Here is a 23394-nt window from a genome sequence, read left to right as displayed (position 1 = left end):
TGCGGAAACGTTTGAACGTTTTATGTGAGCACGCCTATTTTTCTGAATTCTGAATTGACGTGAAATGTACTGGTGCATCCCGAAGCGACTGGTGTACGATAAGCACTTTACCTTTTTTTTGTAAAAATTATGACATTTAGCGAGAATCTCTCATATTTGAAGCACAAAATCAGCGCCAAATATTCTCAACCGAGTTACGCACGCTCCTTTGCGCTTCAACGTGCTCTAATCGAACGTGCGACGTGGTCGCCGCGGTAAACATAGTAGTCAGCGTCCCGTGAACTTTCTAATCAGAGAATCAGGTCTCTCACGGGTTCGAGCAGCTGAAACACGTCCGAGCTTGCGGATTTCTGTCAAATCATCGCACAAACAGTTTCTATTAAAAACACAACACAGAAGTTAATAACACCATTAGCGACAATCAGTCGTTCGACGGTACGGTAACTGCCGCACATAAGTGGATTTTACTCGCTTCTCGCCTGCAAAAGTTAACCTAGTTAGCCAGGATGGGACCCTTGGCTACCGAAGAATAAATGGAACAAAGCGTGTGGATCATAGGATCAGACAACAGTGGAACTGGTATCGTTAGACGCATGGAACTCGAGTCATCCATCTGATGTCATCGCGATCGCCGCGCGCGACGTCGCGTCTACATCGCGAGCGACCACTTGCATGCGTGGATCGACATTCTTGGCGGATCGCACGACGAAGCTCACCAGCGCTAAATCTGTTTTTTTTCCCTTTGTGGTTTTCGCATATTTTTACGATTGGCTTTACATAGTGAACTTGTGGACTTTTTCCAGGGTAATCTGATTTGTTCTGGCCTAGTATGTCTGGGGGATTGTGATGAACTCTGCCCTGCAACAAACAGGACTGATGTTTTTGAGAAGCGCTATTGAGAAGATTCTTTCCGATCGTGATATAAAGAGGAAGGAGAACTTACAACTTAAGAAAGCATGTGAAAATGTCTTGGGTAAGTTATTTAGCTTGTTTATCAAGCGGAAATGTAATTGTTGAGGAGAAAAACGGCACATTATTTGTTTATTTGTTTGCATTTCCTTGCAGAAACGACAGTTTTTGACAAATATCAAAATTTTTCCTCTTTAAGTGGGATTACCTCTTTCGTTTTCAGAGGAGCTAAAGGGAGAGGCCTCCTATGCTGGTGAGAATAATAATGGTGTGGTTCTGCCGGATAGAGAGCGGATAGTAGAGGCGGATCGCTATTTCTTACCTTTTGAACTTGCCTGCAGATCGAGAAGCCCAAAAATCGTCATTACTGCTTTAGATTGCCTTCAAGTGGGTTACGTATCGGTTTTTAGCAGTTTCATATAGTTTTTAGCGTTTCACACGATTGGTTTCGAAAGCGTTGACCGATTTTTTTTTTTACATTTGTTCTTAGTTACAAGTGTCTTATTTTGTTTTTTGAAAGATCTATTTCTAAATAGGTTTTTTCAGAAGTTAATTGCATACGGTCATTTGACTGGTCGTGGAGCAGACTCTTCAAATCCTGATCGTAAACTTATTGATCGTATCGTAGAAGCTATTTGTTCATCATTTGTGGGTCAGGGAACTGATGAAGCTGTGTTACTACAAATAATTAAGGTGTTTTTTCGCGGTATATTCTTAACTGGACAATATCTAGAATATTGAACAACGTAGACCAAGCAAGATTCCAGTTCATGATGCTATTTACAGGCTTTACTTGCTGTTGTGCTCACTAATAACTGTGAAGTTCACGAAGGCTCACTTCTTCTTGCTGTTCGAACATGTTTCACTATATTTCTCGCCACTAAAAGTCCTATAAATCAATCAACGGCAAAGGGAACTCTTACTCAGGTGACTAGTTTTTATTTAACCTTTCTCATCTTCTTTTAATTTTGACTTTTTCCACATATCTCTCAGTATTTGGCTTTATTCCGTTCGTTTTCATCAATCTCTTTGATCACTTTCGATGCGAGAGTTTTATAATGATTAAAAGGCTGTGTTTCTATTTTGGGGGAACGAGTGGTTGTAACAGAGATGTTCATCAAATCAAGCTAATAGATTTTTGCCAATGAATTTGCGGTCACATTGTATAGTCATCAATCAATACGGTCGAATATGTTTTCAACTGTGAGGAATCGAATAATAATAAATCCATGGCTGCTAAATAAATAGCTGATTAGTAACTAAAAACTCTTTCAACTAAATAAATGTGCCATTCCGGAGCAGTAGTTCTTTCACAAGCGATTCTCTCTTAATTGGGTGGCACGTTTCATCATGAAATTATTTGACAAGTCAAAATCTTATGTTTGAATGTTTTTTTCTTTGCATCGAAATTCTTTCTAAGAATGATATAACAACGTTCTAGTTCTTTTTCTTTCTCGCGTGCGGTGGAGAAATTACATTTATTTCTTTATTAGGTGATTAATGCTGTTTTTGCGAACATGGAACGAGTAGGAAATACAAAGGATGATTCCGTCATTGTTCATGAAGTTGTGGAACACCTTGTCTCAACAACTGCTAGCATGACACTTGAAGTGGTGAGCTTTGCTCCTTTTTTGTCACTTGTCTTTTTTCATTGAAATCTGGAGTGTGTCTCAATCAACAAATGTAATATTTCAAGAACGATGACGTTGAAAGCCGTAGTGGTCGCGGTGGAGCTGGAGCATCGACCATCTGGGGTGAGACAGATGGAGCACATGCTGAAGATCAGATCACCTTCCCAAATGTGGAACAAAAGGACGCTTTCCTCGTCTTTAGAGCACTATGTGTTCTTGCACAGAAGGAAGAGGGTGATGTGAACGATCCACGGTCAGTAGTCTCATCTCAGGTCATCTTACTTCGGACATGCTTGTTCATACCTGCCTTTTATTTTTTTTCTCTTTAGAAACACGCATTTGAATTCGAAGATGTTGGCTCTGGAGATGCTGCTGTTGGTATTACAGAATTCCTCAACAACTCTACAAAATGCTCAGCCATTTATTTTGCTTATCAAAAAGTCCTTATGTGTTGCTCTTTCTCGAAACGCAGTCTCATCGAATGTGAAGGTTCGCCTAGCAACATGTTTTTTTTTTGTGATTTATTTTGATCTTACTAAAATGACAAGCATTTCTACTGTTTCTAGGTTTTTGAGAAGTCTCTGGCTATCTTTGTGCAATTATTGGACAAATTTAAGATACATTTGAAGTTACAGATCGAGGTAATATCTTTTTTGTTTCGAGTTACCAGTCATTTTACAAATTATCAGAAATGAGCAGCTAGAGTCACACTTTGTAACAATCTCTGAAATGATAGGTTGTTTATTATGAAGTGGAGTGGTATGATTACTTGTTGCTTATTTGCTTTTTTTTCTTTTTTTTGCCATATGAAAATCTAAAATAAAACTTCAACGTGAATGAAATCATTCTGCTCTGGTTTAGATCCTCAAACAATGCCAACTGTCAGATTTTTAATTGCAGCATTGTTCCAGTATGCAATTTCAGTTTTGTCTTTCCTACATGTACATCTTTGGTTTGCCTAGTAGTCTATTTTCCAATGGTATTTCTAGTACTAATTGGTATTACGTTTTATAATTTCATTTCAAGGTGTTCTTCAAGGAAATAATTATTTCCATGCTTGAGTCGTCTTCGTGCTCATTCGAACACAAGTGGATTGTCCTTCATACAATTGGTGATTTTCTGCTATAGTTTACTTCGGTTTCTTTCGTACTTTCTTTCGCTGAATTGCCCACATTCCAAAGTGTTAACCCTTGCAAATTCAGGGAAAATTCTTGCCAATCCGCAATCTGTGGTGGATTTGTATGTAAACTACGATTGTGATTTAACTGCGCACAATGTGTTTGAAAATCTAGTTGACGTAGTTTCCAAAACTGCAAGAACATCAATCAACGAAACTGCTCCCATAGTTCAAAAGGAACGGTAGGTGTTAGTTTTCTTTTTCGCTTTATCTTAGGATAATGTTGCTTCGATTTCATGGTTCAGGGAACGGGCCATGCGATTGCTCGGGTTGAGCTGCCTGACCGATCTCCTTCAGTGCCTTGTGGACTGGTTTGACGTTTGTGAAACAACCAAAGATGCAATGTATCAGGGACGACAAGGTAGCATTCCAAAGATTGTTTTCAGCTCCCGTGTCATTTTATTTTAATTTTCAGATGACGATGAAGCTACCGCTGAGCTGCCTTCTTCACCTACTGTACATAAATTTATTCATCTTAAACAGAAGAAAGAGCTTATGGAACACGGGATAATGCTGTGCGGCATTCCGTTAATCTTATCCTATGCAAAACAACTAGATTTATACACTTTCAGATTTTCACGGAAACCTAAGCAGGGAATAGCTTTTCTGCAAGAACACGGGTTTGTTGGCACCGAACCAAATGAAATTGCTGAATTTCTGATGAAGGAAGATCGTCTCGACAAAACTGTTGTGGGAGATTTCCTTGGTGATCCAGACGAGTATGTTCTATGTTACCCCCTATATTTTCTTTAGAATTGTGTCGTTGTTTAAGTTTTCTCTAATATTGTTCAGTTTCTTTTCCTCGGTCTTGCATGCTTTCTTCTTAGGTTCAACAAGCAAATTATGTACGCATACGTGGATGACATGGATTTTTCGGGTCGTGACTTTGTTTCGGCGTTGCGGTTGTTTTTGGAAAAGTTCCGATTACCAGGGGAAGCCCAGAAAATTGATCGACTCATGGAGAAGTTCGCATCAAGATACTGTGAATGCAATCCAAGGTAAGGTGTTCCGCCTCGAAAGTAGTTTTTTTCTGTTGTTGCAGTATCGAACCTTCTTTTGCTCGTCACTTCTAAAGCTCACCATCCATTTTTCCCAGTTGAATCCTTATTTTCTGCTATTAACTCTCAAATCCCTCATATTTTTGCTTTCCAACTCTGTTCTGCCTCCCTATTCTCTCTGTTTTATTTTACTGGTCCAAATTCTTGCATTTGCGACTGATACGCAGACATTCTTTCCAGTCTGGGTCTCTTTGCATCCGCCGACACAGCATACGTCCTTGCTTATTCTATAATCATGCTAACTACAGATCTTCACAGTGCACAGGTAGTTTTTATTATCTGAATTTTGCTTAAAAAGCCGAATATTCTTGTTTTAGGTAAAAAGCAAAATGACCAAGGATCAGTACGTAAACATGAACCGTGGCATTAATAACGGTGCTGATTTACCACCAGACGTACTTTGTGCCATTTACGATGACATTGCCACCAATGAGATAAAGATGAAGGCTGGCGCAAGCAAACTTCTTAAATGTAGGAGATCTTTAGGTGTCGATTTCTGTCTATTAGTCATCAAGTTTGTTTGTTTTTCCAGCTACTAAAGCCAATGTGGGAGAAAATGACAAACAACGACGAGCGTTGGCGACACTAGAGTTGGCAGCTATGTCGGAAACAGCCCGGGCTCTCATGGAAAGTGCCAGCAATGCTGCAGCCGATTTCACATCTGCTCAACATCAACATCACGTTCGACCCATGTTCAAGGTAATGTAACCGTAGATAACCAGCATGATTTGTCAGGAATATTAGTTGTTATTTTTTGGCGTAGAAAATTTCACAGAACCAAAAAATATATGTTTAGTAACGTTACGCCATGTTGCAATTCCCTTTTTTTTTGTCGTTACAACGACGAATGTCTTTTTTCTTTGTTTGGTTCAATCCTCCCGTATTTGTGACACGTCATACGTTTCTGTTTGTTCAAACTTGCATGGTTCACGTGAATTTCGAAAAGGGGAATTTCTGTAGTGGAATCATTTTCAGATATGTTGGACACCATGTCTGGCTGCATTTAGTGTGGGTTTACAAGCTTCTGATGACATAGAAGAGTGGTACCTTTGTATACGAGGTTTTCGACTGGGAGTTCGTGCTGCTTGTGTCCTGAGATCAAGGCTGGAGCGAAATGCTTTCATTCAGGTCGAAGCTCTGCTTTTTTCATATCTAAAGCTTCAAAAAAAGACTTAGGTTCTGATGAAATATATATATATATTTGTATGATATTTACTTATTTAATTAATTAATTAATATATGATTTTTTCATGAATTGAGTGATTGTTGTTTCGTCGGGTCTAAAGGACCTTAGACCCGGTGCAATTGCGTAAGAGTCTGCGGCGAAGTGACGCTAGTTGCTGTCACCTGGGACGATCTCTTTCTGCAATCACTTCGCAGAGATGAGTAAGGGTCCCACTTCGATCGCATCCGCTAGCTCCACTGCACCACTGCGGGCGCGGCCGCAAATGCACCAAGCCTCAGGTCGATTAAACCCGACTGTATTTTTGTATAATGTGGGGTACATTATATGGCATAAATTTTTCCCTGTAAAAAATGGCAGTTCCTTCCCTTCGATAGCTAGTATGATTTTTCTTCTTATGTAGGCATTAGCAAGATTTACACTGCTCACTGCTAAAAATGCTTTGGGAGAAATGAAGGAGAAGAACATCGAAGCCATCAAACTTTTATTAGCCATAGGTACGTCTCACATCTTTTATTCCTCCTGTTTTTGCAATCGTTAAGTTAAATTTCTTTTTCTTCACAGGAGATGAAGATGGAGATTATCTGGAGGACAACTGGCTCGATGTTATCAGGTGCGTGAGTCAGTTGGAACTTGCTCAATTGATCGGAACGGGTCTACCAGCTGGAGCTAAAGAAGACAAGGAAAGCAGTCGACAATGTAAGCGACTCTACCTTTAGGGAGAAATCATTTCTTGTTCGCTTCTACTCGGCAGCTAGTTGCTTCTTTAAACTATTTGTAGATGTGATGAAAAGCACGGGAGCTTTGGATGAACGAACGTTAGCCACTCTTCAGGGTGCTCTCGGTGAAACCAGTTCGCAGGCTGTAGTTGTCGCAGTTGATAGGTAGGTATTAATTACAAATAGGACATATTCAGCCTAAGACGTCAAGACGTTCTTCACAAAGAAGAGTTTAAAAAAACTCTGGAAACATACATAGAATTGTTGTTTTTGTGGTTATATCTACACTTTTATATATCTTATCGTACAGTTGTTTGATCCCACTGCTGTGAAATTTATCTTTTTATTCTCGTATTCAGATTCCCGTTCTTTCGTGTTCTTCCGTAATTGCACCAACTTTTCAGGATTTTCCATGGTTCTTGCCGACTGACGGGAGACGCTATTGTGTGCTTTGTTCGCGCTCTTTGTGCTGTATCGAAAGAAGAGCTGAATCAGCCTGCTGCACCACGCATGTTTCTGTTAGGAAAATTGGTCGAGGTGTTTACTGCTTCATAAGGAAAAAGAAAACCTGGTTGAAGAGTTGTAGTTGGAGTAAATAATAGCCAAAAAGACTTCTTTATTGTTGTATATTTTTTCTGCTAAGCAGTGACGATTAAAACTAGAACTTTAGTATCACTATTGTACATTTAGGTTGCTTTCTATAATATGGGACGTATTCGACTGGAATGGAGACGTATATGGGAGGTAGTTGGCGAACATTTCAACATGGCTGGTTTGTTTTTTACCTCCAATGCTAACAAATGTTTGAATATGCATTGCTTTGATTCACTATTAAATATTTTGAAGTTCATTCAGTTAGATGAAGAAGTGATCACGATTGAAGGAATTTGTTTATTCACACCTTCAGGACTAGAATCCACGATATTTCTGTCTTTTTTTCGGAACGAATTGGCTTTGATTTTTCATTTTTCGGAACAAAATTTCAAAAAACATCAAATTCGTATAATATTTCTTTCTTTTTTATCTTTTTCTTCAAACTCGGATACTGATTGTGTACTACCGTGAGATTTGTGCAGCGTGAAGTTTCAGAGTACGACATTTTGACGGATCAAGATTCTTTTTGCTCATTCGGTCACCTTTTTCTCCTACTTTTTAAAAATCTGTGTTATGCTTTTTTTTCGAAAAAAAAGAGCGGAAACACATTTGACTGGGTACTAAAAGGATATTGTGGCCAAAAAGGAGGGAAATTTTCTTTTTTCTGAATCAAATTGCAACAGAGTGATGCAATCTCAACTAAGATACTAGGTGCTATTATTGACAACTTAATGACAGAACTGCGACCGAATATTAGAAGAGCCAAAAATTGATGGGGAACGCGGCAGTTAAACCTGTTTTCATTCATGAGATCTTTTAAAATACATCACATACTAGTCAGACGAAATGAATGCTGATTGATTTTGACGAAACATGTAAGAAAATTTTTGTTCTGGTGGGATGAAGTTGAGGAAATCAAGAGCGTTCAGCTTCACCTCCATCTCTTCAATTTCGCCGTTCTCCCTCTTCGACTTCTTACTCGCAAACTTAGATGGAAGTAGAAGAAAAAGGCGGCGGATGCTATCAAACGCTCAGCCGGCAAGCTGATGCTAAGGACGTTATTCTTCAATCCTTATCTCAGACAAATGAAGGAGAGGATGAAAAGACTTGTATATACGTCAGCGATCGAACTTCTTAGGGGGCTGGCGCATTTAGTAAGAGGAGTAAAATTCGATGAATATGATTCCTAACGATAACAATTGGCCAGCTTTGTTACATGAAGAAAGAAGAAAAAGAGGGAAGACTAGAAGACTTCCTGTACGATTTTTTCACGCAATCGTCGAAGGAAAAATGTCATGTTTTCCATCGAGCGAAACAAAGCTATTTAGTAGTTCTAGGCAAATTGGGGGGAGAACAATGCACCAGTTGAAATCTCAAATTCAAGAAAATAAGCTTTGTTAGGTTGTTTCTAATATGGGATGTGATCTTTAAAATTTATAAATTAAGGTTGCAATGCAAGTGAGATTGTTGCACACTACTCGGTTGATGCTCTCCGACAGTTGGCGATAAAGTTTCTAGAGAAAGGAGAGTTGCCGAATTTCCGATTCCAGAAGGATTTTCTTCGGCCCTTTGAGGTAAGTTAACTCTTGTAATCACAAGATGAACAACAGCGAAAGTATGTTGTTCTAAGGTTATAATGGCAAGAAATCGTTCCGCTCAAACACGAGAACTGGTCGTTGCCTGTTGTTCTAATCTGGTTGAAGCTCACGCACCAAGGATAAAGTCTGGATGGCAGAACTTGTTCTCAGTGTGGACACTTGCTGCAGGTCTGCTGCTGCTTTTACAATATGGTCTGCGATTTATGCTTATAGTTTGGTTTATTTCAGGTGATGTGCAGAAAGATATAGTTGAAGCAGCGTTCTTGGCCAGCTCTAGAGTAGTGTTGTACCAGTTCAAAGAGGACTTCGCTTCTGTTTTGGATGCTTTCCAGGTTTTAATTGAAACTCCCCGTTTAACAATTTCCCCACCCCTAATTCTACTTTTTAGGAGGCGCTCAAATGTTTGGCTGAATTTGCATGCAATACAAATCATCCTGATATGAACATGGAGGCTATACGACTAATTCGTTCTTGCGGAGAGTAAGTGTACGTTCGTTTACGGTCGGGTCAAAACGAGATGTTGCACTCGAAATAGTGCGGTAGGACTTTTACTGGTTGAGGTTAGCAAGAGTCTGTTTTGAGTGCAACGGTTCACGCATTTCTACCAGATTTCAGATAGTTTTGATCCAGTTATATCCCCCTTTCTTCTCTTCTATCTTCGTTTCGGTTATGATAATTGCATCTCAAGCATATGATATGTTGTTGAAGGATTGTTTGTTGGTTCTGTGCTTTAGGTACGTTTCGATTAATCAGGAACGCATTGTTGAAGCGCCTTGGGAAGAATCATGGAGTGTGTCAGGTGACCAACGAATATGGCTTCGTGGATGGTTCCCAATTTTCTTCGAACTAAGGTAGAAGATTTCGTCATGATGTATTTCTACTTGTTGTTAATCTAGTTGTTTTCTAACTTGTGGTGTTCTTGTATCGATGAGGGGAATGTGTATTCAGCTGCATCATCAATCGGTGTAAACTGGACGTTCGCACTCGAAGTCTAACTGTTATGTTTGAAATTATGAAGAACCATGGGAATGAATTCCGTTCCGAATGGTGGAGAGATCTTTTCAACATAGTTTTTCGGATATTCGATCACGCTAAGCTGGATGAACATCGTGGAGATGTGAGAGTTTTCCTTTGTTTGATTAGTTTTTCGCGTCCTCACATTATCATTCTTTTTTCACACTCTTTGATATCTTCACGGGTGTTTTTGGAAGTCTTTACTTACTTAATCCTAAGCCAAACCATGATTTCAACACTATAATTTGTTTTATTTCTGATTTCTCTCTGCATTTCTTTTCGCTTTACTTCTGTTTTCTTTCTACCAGACTAGTTGACCTTCATGTTACGTGCACTGTTGCGATAATCTTTGTTTACTCGATCTTCTCTCATTTACTGAACTTGCCAACCGTACCTTTTGTCGGGGATTTTCATGGGACTCTTATATTCACCCTTAAATCCAGCTGTTATTTACTTATTCTACATTCAACATGTAGTTCCTGCATTCTAGTTTCCTTTCCACTTTATAACATATTTTGGAATAACTGCATGCTTGCTAGATGTTCACAACTGATATTCATGGTATTTGCTACATTCAGTGTTAGTATAATAGTAATGTTGCACTCAATGATAGTAATAATCCTTTTACCAAACCCTTGTTGAAGTTCGTGCACAGAAAAGGTCATGTTTAGAAGAAAGAGTGGATGATGACAACATGTAACCATGCTATGTATGCTATCGTCGATGTCTTTACACAGTACTTTCCACAGCTAAGCGAACTCGTCCTCCCCTCTATTTATGAGCAATTTACAGTCTGTATCCAGCAGAGTAAGTGTACAATTTTTCAGTTTTTGTACGTGCTTCACCAATTTTTACAAATCCGCCTTAAAATTCTTTCTTGTTACATTACATATGTTTCAAGAGAACGAACAGCTGGCGCGTTCGACAGTGAACTGTTTGGAGACATTAATATTATTAAACGGGGAGCGATTTACCGATGACATGTGGCAAAGAACCGTTAAACTTTTCCGACGTCTTTTTGCCGCCACGTTACCTAAATCGTAAGTGTGATTTTTCATCATTAGGTGCGACGAAAGCGACCATATTATTATATTTGTACTTTTAGGCTTTTAACATGGGAACCAGATCGTCTCAGCGCTGCAACTCATACTGGTGTCCCCGGCGAAGAGTTTGATGATCGAGTACCCAGCATTGATGGCCGACCAAATGGGTAACCACCAAAATTCTGCGCTTTTGCATTTCTCTTCAATTTTTTCCCATGCTTCATGCTTTAGATCCATTCATCCTGATGCTGCATTTTCTGAGCAGATTGTTTTCTGTGTAGTACAATCAGAGTTAGTGGATGCAGTCACTTCGATTGTTCTTGGGGCAAAGAAGAGTTCTGGTAATGTATTACCTTTTCGCTAGATCGTTCTTCGTTATTTTTTCTCTTTCTAGATGAAATTATACTGAGCATACCCGCCACGAAAAGTGAGAACGCGAATGGACCTGATCTTGGCAATGCAGTCGGCAGGGGTCTGTTCAATACCATGGATCCTACACTTTTGCTGAGGTAAATTTGTGTAAATTTTGTGAATGGTTGATTGGAGCTGAGATTTGGTTGAAAAATTGAATTGAATGTTTAATTTAATATTTAATTAAGTCTCTGCGATGCTCTTGGAGAAAGTCAGCGATTGGCGAAACAATTTAATGACAATAATGGCCAGAGGACCTTGTTGTGGAAGGCGGGGCTGCGTGGTGCGAGTAAGCCGAATCTGATAAGGTAAACTACTTTACGCACTTTATAAGAAGTGCAACGGATATACGAAGAGGTTTTTTCTTTCAAGTTTCTTGTAGCAGAGGGCGGTCTCTCGTAATGAGGATGTATCTTGAGGAAGCCGCTGCACTTTTGATAAAATAAATAAGCATTTGTCACCTATGGAAATTATTACATTATTGATCAAGTATAGAAGGAAGGCAATTTTCATATTATATTATGCTATTATTATATTACTATGTATTTACGCCAAAAAGGTTCCTTTTCCGGTTTTTTTTTGCTCTCTTTCCTTGCGCCTTCTTCGATTTTTTTGTGATAAAAAATATATGTATATGCTGGGGTAACACTGTTGTGAATTCTGCAATAGTACTAAACTTTGGAGTAAAATGTTCACATTTCCAAGTGTTCTAAGCGAGAAGTATTATGCTATCATATTCTTAATATCCGAGGAAAACTCTTCGAAAGTAATGAAGTGAGAAAATGTACTCCACAGGTAGATGGCATAATATATCCTTTTTTTTCTGTTTAAATCACTTTCAGTGCCTAAAAAACACAAACAACATGCGTAAATTTTGGCAGTATGTGATTTTTCTAGAGCAGAAGAGCTTAAAAATTCACTAAAACTTATATTTTATTGTTCTGTCTCTATGCAACATTTCCTTCATTAGGCAAGAAACACATGCTCTGCGTGCCATGCTTGCTATTCTTCTGCGTCTTCTGAACGATCCCCGATCTAAACCTGTACAAGATCAAGTTGCCAAAGGAGTGCTCAAGTGAGTTTTCAAATAGAGCTGGTTTTTTTTTAAAGTTTCATAGCGTTATCTTTGCTTTTTTCTGTTATCAGTCCATTTAATTATGTTTCAGCGTTGTTTCCGCTGTGTTACGTGGATACGGTGAGGCAGCATCTGATGCTCGCCGTACCGCATACGCCCCAGTCGTGTGCGAGTTGTTACAAGAATGTCTACGTCTACCAGCTCATTTGCTTCCTGCGTTGGGCTCCGAATTCCCTCTTCATCTGTGCGAACTTGTAGAAACCGCAGAAGGACAACCTCTACGTTCCTTGTTGGCCACACTTCTTCGACAATTTTTACAAACTAAAAATTGTGGTTCCACGAACAGTGTTTCCAAAACTGAGGTGAATGGTGTTCCAGAAAGTGATACGGATTGAACGCACCTTGTGCCTCGTTTGTTGCGTTTGTTCAGATGATAATTCATTTTGGTCCTACTTATTTTCGAATGGTCATTTATTTCATGGTTTCAAGGTTCTCATGTACGGTAGGCTTAAAAAGTGGTACATGTGGCTAATGCTTTTATAGTTCCCTTCTTTTTGTTCCACAAAATTTCTTGATTCTTTTTGGGGTTATTTTTTGACACCTTCATTAAATTCCAATCTAAGCACTACATTGTGATAGAAGACTATCATTTACTATTTGAATTCTGTTGCTTGGATAGTTGTTGCTATATAAGTGTCAGAGGATTTCATCTCATATTTATTGCCTGTAAATTATCTAACTTATTAAGCATGAACTTACGGAGTTGACGGATGCTAAAGAAGCCCTATTTAGTGTTGCAAATGTTCTACTCCGAATTTACTGGCTTCATGCTGGCCATGAACGATCACTTATTAGTGAACTGGTCTTTTATGGGCTCTTTTTCTTATTGTCCTCCGTGATTGTATAATATGAACATTAAATCCAAATTAGTCCTCTTCTATGTGATTATCCACAAACCTTGAAAACGCTTCCTGGCGGACCAGCCCAGAAATAGGCAAACTGGCTCGTTTTTCTTCCCACATAACTTCATCTGCAGGTGAAAACGTGTGATATTCCTCTCTTCTTTGCTGTTTTTATTCTATTTGTTTTTTTTTTTCTTCGTGTGATTGTAATCGAAATGTTCGCATATTTCATTTGTATTTTATTGCGAGGCAACTTACAGAGACATTACAGTTGTGATAAAATTTCTATTTCTTTGTTTGTCTAAACGCAAAAGGTTCGACACCTAGAATTTCGAATGTGTGGTGAAGACGATAAACGAACTAATACGTAAAAGCTTCCTTTCCAGAAAATTGTCGCTTTTTCCACGTAGATTTTGCTCTCACAACGGATAATAATGGTGCGTGTTTGTATCATTATTACTCTATGTGAAAATACTTTCTTAGTTTAGTTTATTCTGCTGGAGAGAAATATTTCTGCAGAATATTTTTTAAAATCACTTTCACATCCTCGGGTGAATGACTCTACGAAGTTCCTCGAAAGTCTTCTGAACTGAATATAAATATTCTATCTATTTTAAGCTTCCAAAATTTGCCAGAACTCCTAAATTACCTCTTGCTGTGGATAGACTTTTGAAGCAGCACTCTGTAAATCTGAAAAAATCTATAGGAATCCAAAATTTAGGAGATTTCAGGAGATTTCACAAACCAGCGCACTTTTCCAGAATTCAGTAAGCTGTCAATAAGTAGTAGGGTCTTATATACTTCGAACACAACAACCTTCATGTGTTGTAAAACTTTCACTTTCATTTTTGTTCTTTGTAGAATGCGCTTATGCTGAAATGAAGTTCAAAACTAACTTTGAACTGATAACCTATGAATTTCAGCTCTAATTCTACGTTAAAAAGGGAATATTATTTTTTTGGTTGAATACTATGCTATATTCCTCTTCTTCGGGATGGGAGAAGTGATTTCCTGCCACGAAAATTCTTGATTTCAGGCAATTCTTGGGTTCCACATTGTCGTCTCGCTCATTGCTCTTACCATCATGAGCAAACTTGGTACACGACTGTCAGTTATTCAGATGTTTATTGTGAAAGGGTTCGTTGTTTTTGATGTTATTTTGCTTATTGGCCCGTTCCCTGTATAATTCATGTAACTGTTGCAGGTTGTTTCGCTTTATTGCTCCTTCTAATGATGACATTCGTGCACTAATGCCACCATCCAAAGACAATCCTCGAGCAAGAAAGAAAAAACGGTTTGTTCATTCGATTCAAACGTATCAGCGTTTTAGCTTTTTATTAGACCTCTCCTTTTGGTTAGTTACAGTAATTGTAAATATTTAATTCAAGAGAGGAAGAAGAAACTGATGGATTTAACGTTCCAAAATCCCTTCCTCTTCGCCTAAGGGTGGGCAAGGTTGAAGAAGAGGAATTGAGAAACCTTCCGATGTACTCATCCGTGCATTGGCTATCACTTTTCGTACCGCTCTGCCTCGTTGTAAGTGTCTTAAGAACATTTTCATATTTCAAAACTTTCTCCTAAGATTCTCCTCGATTGTTCACCCTACACATTTTAGGTTTATACGTTAAGCGAAATTTTCGTTTATATGTTTCCAAACAACAACGATACGAATGTGGCCATTCTATGGTTGCTCATTGCGGTTGCCTTTGTGTTGCAGGTATGCTTTTCTTGATTTTTTTTTTTGCTAAATCGTTTTCCTAAATTTGTTCAATCGTTTGTACGCTATGCATTTTCAAGCTAGTAGTAGAAGTTTGAGAGCAGTTGAGTAATTTTTTGCCTCTTTCTGCTTTTTACCTATCTTAGAAATGTGCTACCTCTGACCTGACCAAAATGACAGATCCGAGTAGTCCGGCTTTAAGAAATAACATTTTTTTATAGGGGTAGTACTAAGTTCAAAGGAATGAAGTTGAACGCATCTTTGCTGGCAGTCTAAGAGTGCAAATATAAGTTTAGAAAGATAAGAGAACATAACTTTCGAAGAAGAACGGACAAAGAATTCAAATAAGTGCCTAACGAGAGCTTTATTTTGCTACAAAATTGTTTTATAACACATTTTGAAAGCGGTCAACTTGTATACTGTATATATTGGCAATTCTGAGACACACACTGTTAGCAAAAAGCTTCCAGGTACTTGCACGACTCACGTCATGGCTAGTTGTAAATGAGGATGAACGAAGCGTGCTTCTGGTATTTGCTGCAATTTTTTTCCTTATTTCGGTCATCTTTGCTACACAAGCTGACAACTTTTTCGACATTCGATTACTGAGCGGTAAGTTTGTTTCAGTGCACTGTGAAATCCTCAGTTTTTCCTCATTTGTTCATGTTAAGGTAAATTTTAGGTTATGATCACTTTTGTGATAATATCGCAAGGTTGATGTCCGAGACTGGTATAACCGATAGCTATACGCGATACAGAGACCCTGTACTTTTGTGAGTGTGTCATATAATCCTATCCTATCATACATTCTTCGTATATTTCTTGTTTTCTAAATTTGAATTGATAATATATGAATACTGAAGTGATTTATCTTTCAGATATGTGTCTATGTCTGTCCTCTTCTCGTTTATTGCTGCAATGTTAGTGTTTCCAAACTTCCGATACGCCAATATGTACACGAATGCCCAGCAAAGTTCTTCACGAGTGAAAAAGTAATTTTTCATTGATTGTGTGTTCAAAGGAAACATCTTTTCAGAGTCTTCTGCTGATTTTTCGAGACTTTTACAAGTTCTGATGTGCACTTCCCGGAAATGAGTAGTGCCAAACAAACCTTCTGCAGTTCTGTTGAGAAACTATGGTTTTATTCACATTTAAAGCTTGTGGTGCTTAGTATCAGATACCTAGATGTTCAAGTTCAAGGAAAAAGTTCAAGAAGTCGATGTTGATACTGTCATCATCTCATTTGTTTTTTTTTTTATCTGTCTGTTCTTTTAGATTCGCTATGCACGTAGGATTTCTGTTACCGCTTCTCACACTGGCGTCTTTTACTAGTCCTATAAAGAAACAGCTTGTATATGGACCAAGAAAACTGTAAGTATGGTGGTAAAATGCACATCGTGTCGCATTATTCCTACGTAATAATTTCAATTGTTTAAGACTTACGGAGCCTCAACTCGAAATTCTACGAGTTTATTTGCCAATTTTGTCGTTGGTATTTCGTGTAGCGCTCAAGGCTCCACATCTTCAGGTAAGCGCCAGGCTTGAATATATATATATATATATATTCCTGGATAATCAAGCCTACCTCATCATACTTGATTCTAAAAATAGCCGTTTCAGGCTCATCTGAATCTATCTGCTGCAAAATTAAAAGCGTTGCAACGCGAAACCGGATATATTAGAAATGTCGCACTACAAGCAACAGTTGGTTGTTTTCTCCTCGATTTCTCTTTTCTTGAGTTACTTTACAACGAAATATTCCAGATATTTCGATACTACTCATATTTTTGTGCAGTTATACTACAGTACTTTGCGCCAGTTCTTCTCTCGTTTTTCTTTGCATTGTTGTTGAAGACAACAGGTGGGTCGTAAAGTGTTTAATACCTCGCCATCTCTGTAGCTATTTCCTCTGATGCAGATCTCTTGCTGAGTTCTTGCTCTTAAGTTCTTTGACTAATAAGGGATGATTTTTGAAGGATTTTTTTTCCCTTCAGGTGATCTCTCTTGGTTGGGGCTCTCGCCCAGCACCGATTTACCGCCACCTGCCGTAGGTTCCCTACGTTCCATTTTCGACGCCACAGTTTGCCGTTCAATTTGGTCATTTTCGTTAGTCTTTGTAACATTCACGAACGTTGTTCTTTCGTTTATGGGTGTAATGTACAACTCGTATTTCCTGCCATTGTAGTTGTTATTTTCTAAATAGAAAAGTACTAGAATGTGAAAATGTTCTTTAGGTAGGTAGAAAATAGTTATTCATCAAAAAGAGTTCTTTAGGAGGGATAATTTGGTCTAGGTATTCATCTTATCTTCACTTTTTATCTAAATGCTGGAGAAATCTTCACTGTTAATGGCCAAAATATCCACACAATCTTTCAGTATTGAATTTCGTATCTTACATCCATCCCACCAGTGTTCGAAAAAGCTAGCTTTATTAAATACCCAGGTGTTTATTAAATAGTGACATCTCGATATTAGACAAGGTGTGCAAAACACAAGTTGTTAAATTGTGCACACTTTTTTTATTATGATCTCTTTACGAGTTGAATCTACGTTCTTCCATGTTGCTCTTCATTATTAGGATTTTTTTTACCATAATAGGGAAAAGTGCAGTAATAGAACCATTTGTTGCTCATAAAGACCTAACAAATTATTATTCTAGTAGTTATAGTACTTTTTAAGTTTATAGCAATATTAGCTAGCTCAAAATGTGCCTTTTGTAGTACAAGAGATTTATATATGCATACAATCAAGTACAAATCCTTTGTTAGTTAAAAATTACCCACAAGCCTTATCAGTAAAACAGTTGATGACAATTAATCCGCTCAATAAAGTTTCTTGTTTTGTTTTGTTGATTATGAAGGTAATAATAAATTTTTTTGTCTTTTTTTTTTACTTGTTTTTATTCAAAGGATTGGAATTCCTTTGTTGTATTTCAGAATTGAGAAAAACCCAACACAAAATAATTTCAAACGGCAGTGGAGCAGTGAAATGCGTTGTATGCACCATCAGCCTTGCAATTAAAACTAATTTTCTGCTAGTTAACAGCTAAGAACTATGGCTGATACAACCGCGAAATTTACGTGTTTCCTTATAGAAGAATAGCAATACGGTCTTAATATAAAAGAACTATAGTAGTACTACATAAGAATAACAATACTATTCTCCACTGGTTTAGTCAATATTACATCAATCGAAGAAAAAAAGCAGTGACCGAAAATTGAGAACAAAAAATGAGATCGTCAAGGGTCAACAATTAAAGTTCAACGACATTCAATCCTTACAAATTCTATCAAGCGCACTCTCTCTTCGTGAACTCAATGGCTTCTGCAGAACAAATCCTGATTTTGGAAGACATGTGCCGACAAGTAACTCATTCAATAACACAAAAATAGCAAGACTAAAACATATTGATGTGTTCCTCAGGAGCTGCTGAACAAAAAGAAAATAAACGAAAAGGACATTTTCGTGGAAATCTGTGATTGTAAATGCATGTTATATAACGGTATAAAAGAAGAGCTTGTAAACCTAATAATCTACTGCGATTTCTTTTTGCTATGAACATACGTTAAAGCGACTTTTCTTAGATGGGAGAATGTCTGATGTTTGGACTTGATCTGGAGTCTCGATATTTGTCAAATGTACCAGCCGAAGAGGATATCGTGCAAATGCTTATAGGAACACACAACATAAAAATGGATAATCAAGTAAGAAAGACATTTCGTAACAATTCTCGTGTTTCTTATAAACAGTGTACAGTCATTGTAAAGCTTGTTTCGATAGTTTTTCAGGATATTGATTGGATAGGATTACGTAGTATTACCAAAATCCTCCCCTATTAGTTTTGTACTTTGTTTTGTTCCCAGGGTATTTCTAAGGTTTCAGTTCGTTGAGATTGGACTTCTGATTCTTTTCCTCGTGTAGTTGCGTACGCCTAGCATCCTTCACAGTCGAATTTTGGGCCTTTTTAATGACTGCGTAATGACTCTGTATTACAAGAAGAAAACGCACAGTTGCACGAAAAATTGGAACGAAAATCCAGTCACCGACAAGATCAACATTAGAGCCGCTCAGAAACAAAACTATTAAAAAGAACAATATTACACGAGGAAAAAATGAGAAATTAAAAAAAAATTGTTTAAAACAAGCTGGGAAGAGCGCCGTAAAATAGAAATCAACTTTCCGTATCCACAGTAAGTGAACCCACAAACTCACGCAATCATGGTGGAATACTGTTCTTTGATTCTGATTTTTTTACACTTCTACGTCACAATACAGTACATACTTTCTCTGTGTGCCGCTTTTTCTATGTGTTTGCCTTGCGGTGCGTGTGATTGTTCGCGCCATTGTAATTACTACTTTTTCCTTTGTTTTTTTTTCTTGTGAATTTCTCTTTAAACTGTTTACTATGCCTTCTGTTATCCATTGTTCTCCATGTACATGATTATGCGAAACTCTGGATGTGCTGGAGGGGACCACAAGAAGGCAGCAACTTACAGCCATGTTCATGTATATGCGACAACGAAGGATAACAGAAGTCATAGAAAACAGTAAAAATAGGGGGAAATCTACGAAGAATAAAGTAGAAATTACAATCGTGCGGAGAATCAGAGGAAAACGCAAAATGCGCATTCAAAGAAAAAAAAACTGCACTCAATGGAGGCATGCACGCAAAGTAAATACCTCAGTCGTGTCGCTGAACCATTGAACATTTACGCAAAAAAAAATCTAAGAAAGAAGAAGAATTTGTTTCACATGTATAGCGACGTAGAAATGTGGAAATCAGAAGCATTTCAGAAAAAAAATTAATAATGTCGTATCTACTTGTGGGATGTGTGGGTACGCACACCCAACAACATGTGTCACATCTAACCATTGTAGGATTACGGTGCCTCACTAGTGAAAGATTGATTCTTATATTTCTACATCGCAATCGGTCTGGCGGGACTGTGGCCGTCTTCACTGAGGGTGTACCTTCTCGCATCTTTGTCACACATTTTACTTTGACTGTAAAAAGATCGCTAACAATTCCTACGGCTAGGAAGACGCCAGAAGCGTGGGGGAAAATGTAGTTGGAGGGGCACTCAGAGGCGCCCATATTTCTCGACGCTCTAGTTTACTTTTTTCTCTTAGCAACTTTAGTTTACGTGTCATAAATCCTCTAAGACTAATGCTAAGGCCTTAGGACCGCGATTGATTAATTATTTACTTCGAGAAACAGCTGCGCCAATGAGTGCCCACTTCCCCCCCCCCCCCCCAACTACCCAACTACATTTTACCCGAATCGTGTAATAAACTACTGTCAGATACTGAACTGGAAGGAGTGTTGCGTTGAACCTATTGAGCATTGGGCACACAATATATGCAGATATTACTCTTTTTAGTCGGGGTATTCCCGGCAGAAGCAGCATATTCATTATTATATTATGGGTGAAGGACTAGGACTAAAACAAGGCTACCTCTTGTTCTAAACTTCCAAGGCATTTTTTCTTCACAGCTCGCCCTCTTTAATGCTTCGAAAAGTGCTGTTTTACTCCATGATTGTAACCGAAGTGTGTGTTTAAGATGTGCTTCGGTACAAATTTTGATAGGGAAACAACAAAACTTAGGTGATCTGTCCTTTGCTGGGACTCCATTATAGTTTTATTATTCTCAGTAGAGATGGACTTAGAGAGAAATCGGGGTAATGAATGCTGATGAATGAAAACAATGTCGTCTTTTAGTTTATAAGCTTTCCCCAGGTTACAAATCTGCACAGGTAATCGTATAACTTCTAGGAAATAGTAGACCACATGCATTCACTTGAAGTTGTGATCTTCTAGTTTGTCATTACTAATTTTTATCCTTAAACCACAGATGCTTCTTAACATATTGGTTCGCTACAAGCAAAAACATCTTTGGTATGTAGCCCCTGTCAGGTTTGTTGTCCTTTGAACAGATGGTGATCCTCTTCCTACCTAATCATGTATAGCTAACAGTGGGTCATCACATGAACCCTTCGATTGTCGATACTATTGATTGACTGGTTGTTTGAAAGCACTGTCTGGCGTAACACAAGGCACTGACTTTCTTTCATCAGATATGTCGTCTTTCTCTGGATGGCGACTACTCGCGCATTTCATCGCTGTCATTTCCTCATCCAGCCGGCGAAGTGCGAGGACTAGCAGCTTCACCGTCGAACGCAGACATTGTAGCGTCGGCGGCAGCCGATTGTAAGTATTTTTTCCATTTGACTGTCTTTTTATTTTTGTTTAGTTATCTTCTCTGTCGCCTCTCATTTTCTCGTTTTCTTGCCTTTCATTTAAAAAAAGACAATTTTCGTTCACATTAGGAATATAAGATATCGCATTACGAAATTGGAGGTCCGTCACTACAATTTCCTCAGAAAAATACCGATATTATGCAAGTGTACTATACAACGGAAGTATTTTCGTTCAAATGCGACTAGTGTTTCATTCTTTTTTTTATGATGAATGATTTTCACAAACTCACTCTCTTTCCGTAATGGGCCTCCATTCTCCTCTCCATGTACTTGAATTTGCATTTTCTACTGACTAATTATTATACTTTGTATGTCACAAAATGCTAATGGCTTCATTTTCCCTGATTGTTTCTGACATATGTCGTTTTAGTTCGTGGTTCACCGGCGAAATTTGGTATTCACCTATGGGAAATGGATACCGATAAAGGAGTATTGAAAGAAACTGCTTCAGCTCCCGTGGAAGAGTGCCCTTTGAGGTGGATACACTTAATACTTTGTTCGTTTATTTGTTTATCGGACGTGATAGAAAGTAGTTTACCGTATACAATTGCTTTGTGATCAGCCTGGAATGGGACCAACAAAGTGATCAGGCATCGTCTCTGTTCCAATCATCTGTGCGAATTTTTGATTGTGATTCTAATTTAAAGGCAAGAGTGATCATTCCTATCATGATCCCATCGTTTTCTGAATCTATCTCGAGTAATGTCCTTTTTTCGTAGGTGAACTCTAAACGAACACTGAACGGCAATGCACACGCTCAGGCATGGAACCCTCATAGTGGTGGAAATTTGTTAGGATTGGCTGTAGATAAGGACATTATGTGCCATGATCTACGCACCTCAGAGTGAGGACAACATGAAAATTACACCATTGACACTATTTATTGCTTACTTATAATTTCTTTCACAATTTTTAAATAGTCAGCGCTCTTTTCTATTTCGAATAAATAGAATTGAATCGCTAATATTCATACGAAAAAATGTTTGTGTTGGTTATAATAAGTAAGTAAAAATCATCAAGAAATCTTCTTGAGGAAGCCAATTACAAAATTTTCATTCCAGAGAATCTGTCCGCATCCAGGACGCGCATGCACATCGTGCTCTTCATTTGGACTTCAATCCCAATCTACAACATGTGTACGTTCTAATTTCTTATAGCTCGGGATTTTTTATTCGGGATCCGACAACAACATGAAAATCCTATATATTTGTTCTTAGTGCATTTTGTTTATTTGTTCGTTATCGCTCCCTGTTTGGGACGTTTAGCCAGCACTCACTCACGAATGTATGATCACCTTTTTAAAATTTCATGAAGTCTTCTTAGAAGTGATGAGCACAACAACGGGAGGTGTGCGAGGAGTCCGTCTTCCGCCAATTAATATTTGAAGTTATGGCCTTATGAAGCGAAAACAATTCCTTCGCGCATTGCTTGAACGGATTCCGTATTCTTTTTTGAAGCTGCAAGCTTTTTTTTTAGTGTGGCCTCATGCGGAGACGATGGCGCGGTGCGATTGTGGGACTGGCGTAAACCAAATGTATCGTTAGTAACGGTCACACCACATGCTCATTGGGCTTGGCAAGTAAGTTTTCGGTTGTTTTAACTACGCTAGTGCTAGCATTAGTGACTCCCACCCATTTAGGTTCGATTTCATCCAGTTCATGACCAGCTGATTTTATCCGCTGGTAGTGATGCGACCGTTGTCCTGTCATGTGTTCTCTCTGCAAGTAGCGAAATGGGGGATCTAGGTCTAGACGGGACCTCAGAGGAGGAGGGAAGTGAGAAACTGGAAGATGGACAATTGGAGAAGATAGAGGAACATGAAGAATCAGTGTGAGCCACGGATGCTTGCAAAATTTTCCCTTTACTCCCTATTCTTGTGATTTACATCGTATAGTGTAAGTACTAGCTTCACTTCCAGTTATTCTTGTGTATGGGCTGCTGCGGATCCGTGGACATTTGCATCGCTTTCCTACGATGGACGGGTGGTTGTTTCAAGAGTCAGCAGAAAACACAAATATGCACTAATGAAATTATAAATGTAACTTAAGATCTCAACATCTGATCACGAATTTTTATGTCGTTCAGTGCAAAGAACGGTTATAAT

The 23394-nt window shown here is 38.4% G+C and overlaps 1 protein-coding gene across 2 annotated transcripts; it reads left to right on the top strand.

The window, feature by feature from the left end:
- Positions 1-846: 846 nt before the first annotated feature.
- Positions 847-23326, top strand: RB195_004190 (uncharacterized protein; the record flags this gene model as incomplete). Of its 2 annotated transcripts, XM_064180364.1 has the most annotated exons (58): positions 847-973; positions 1133-1296; positions 1456-1602; positions 1696-1836; positions 2403-2522; positions 2606-2793; positions 2870-3029; positions 3107-3181; positions 3567-3651; positions 3743-3899; positions 3963-4078; positions 4133-4232; positions 4290-4436; positions 4545-4715; positions 4956-5040; positions 5093-5246; positions 5308-5474; positions 5751-5903; positions 6362-6455; positions 6523-6657; positions 6740-6842; positions 7082-7214; positions 7368-7449; positions 8718-8845; positions 8902-9037; positions 9098-9201; positions 9258-9349; positions 9604-9720; positions 9818-9986; positions 10555-10690; positions 10785-10923; positions 10989-11093; positions 11158-11267; positions 11321-11435; positions 11526-11645; positions 12308-12412; positions 12504-12774; positions 14351-14451; positions 14519-14608; positions 14703-14850; positions 14930-15031; positions 15502-15643; positions 15714-15804; positions 15910-16023; positions 16307-16402; positions 16469-16559; positions 16652-16735; positions 16796-16892; positions 17026-17078; positions 18616-18735; positions 21108-21240; positions 21661-21766; positions 21853-21937; positions 22010-22134; positions 22352-22426; positions 22767-22869; positions 22930-23120; positions 23209-23326. In XM_064180364.1, the coding sequence occupies 58 exons, from the start codon at positions 847-849 to the stop codon at positions 23324-23326; spliced, it is 7116 nt and encodes a 2371-aa protein (XP_064033200.1). The 2 variants fall into 2 exon arrangements, with proteins under 2 accessions (XP_064033200.1, XP_064033201.1); XM_064180365.1 differs by lacking the exons at positions 3107-3181; positions 3567-3651; positions 5751-5903 and having other exon boundaries at positions 2606-2812.
- Between the last annotated feature and the right edge of the window lie 68 nt (positions 23327-23394).

Source organism: Necator americanus, chromosome I (assembly GCF_031761385.1).
Source record: "Necator americanus strain Aroian chromosome I, whole genome shotgun sequence".
Taxonomy (NCBI): domain Eukaryota; kingdom Metazoa; phylum Nematoda; class Chromadorea; order Rhabditida; family Ancylostomatidae; genus Necator; species Necator americanus.
This window is presented reverse-complemented; position numbering and strand designations above follow the sequence as displayed.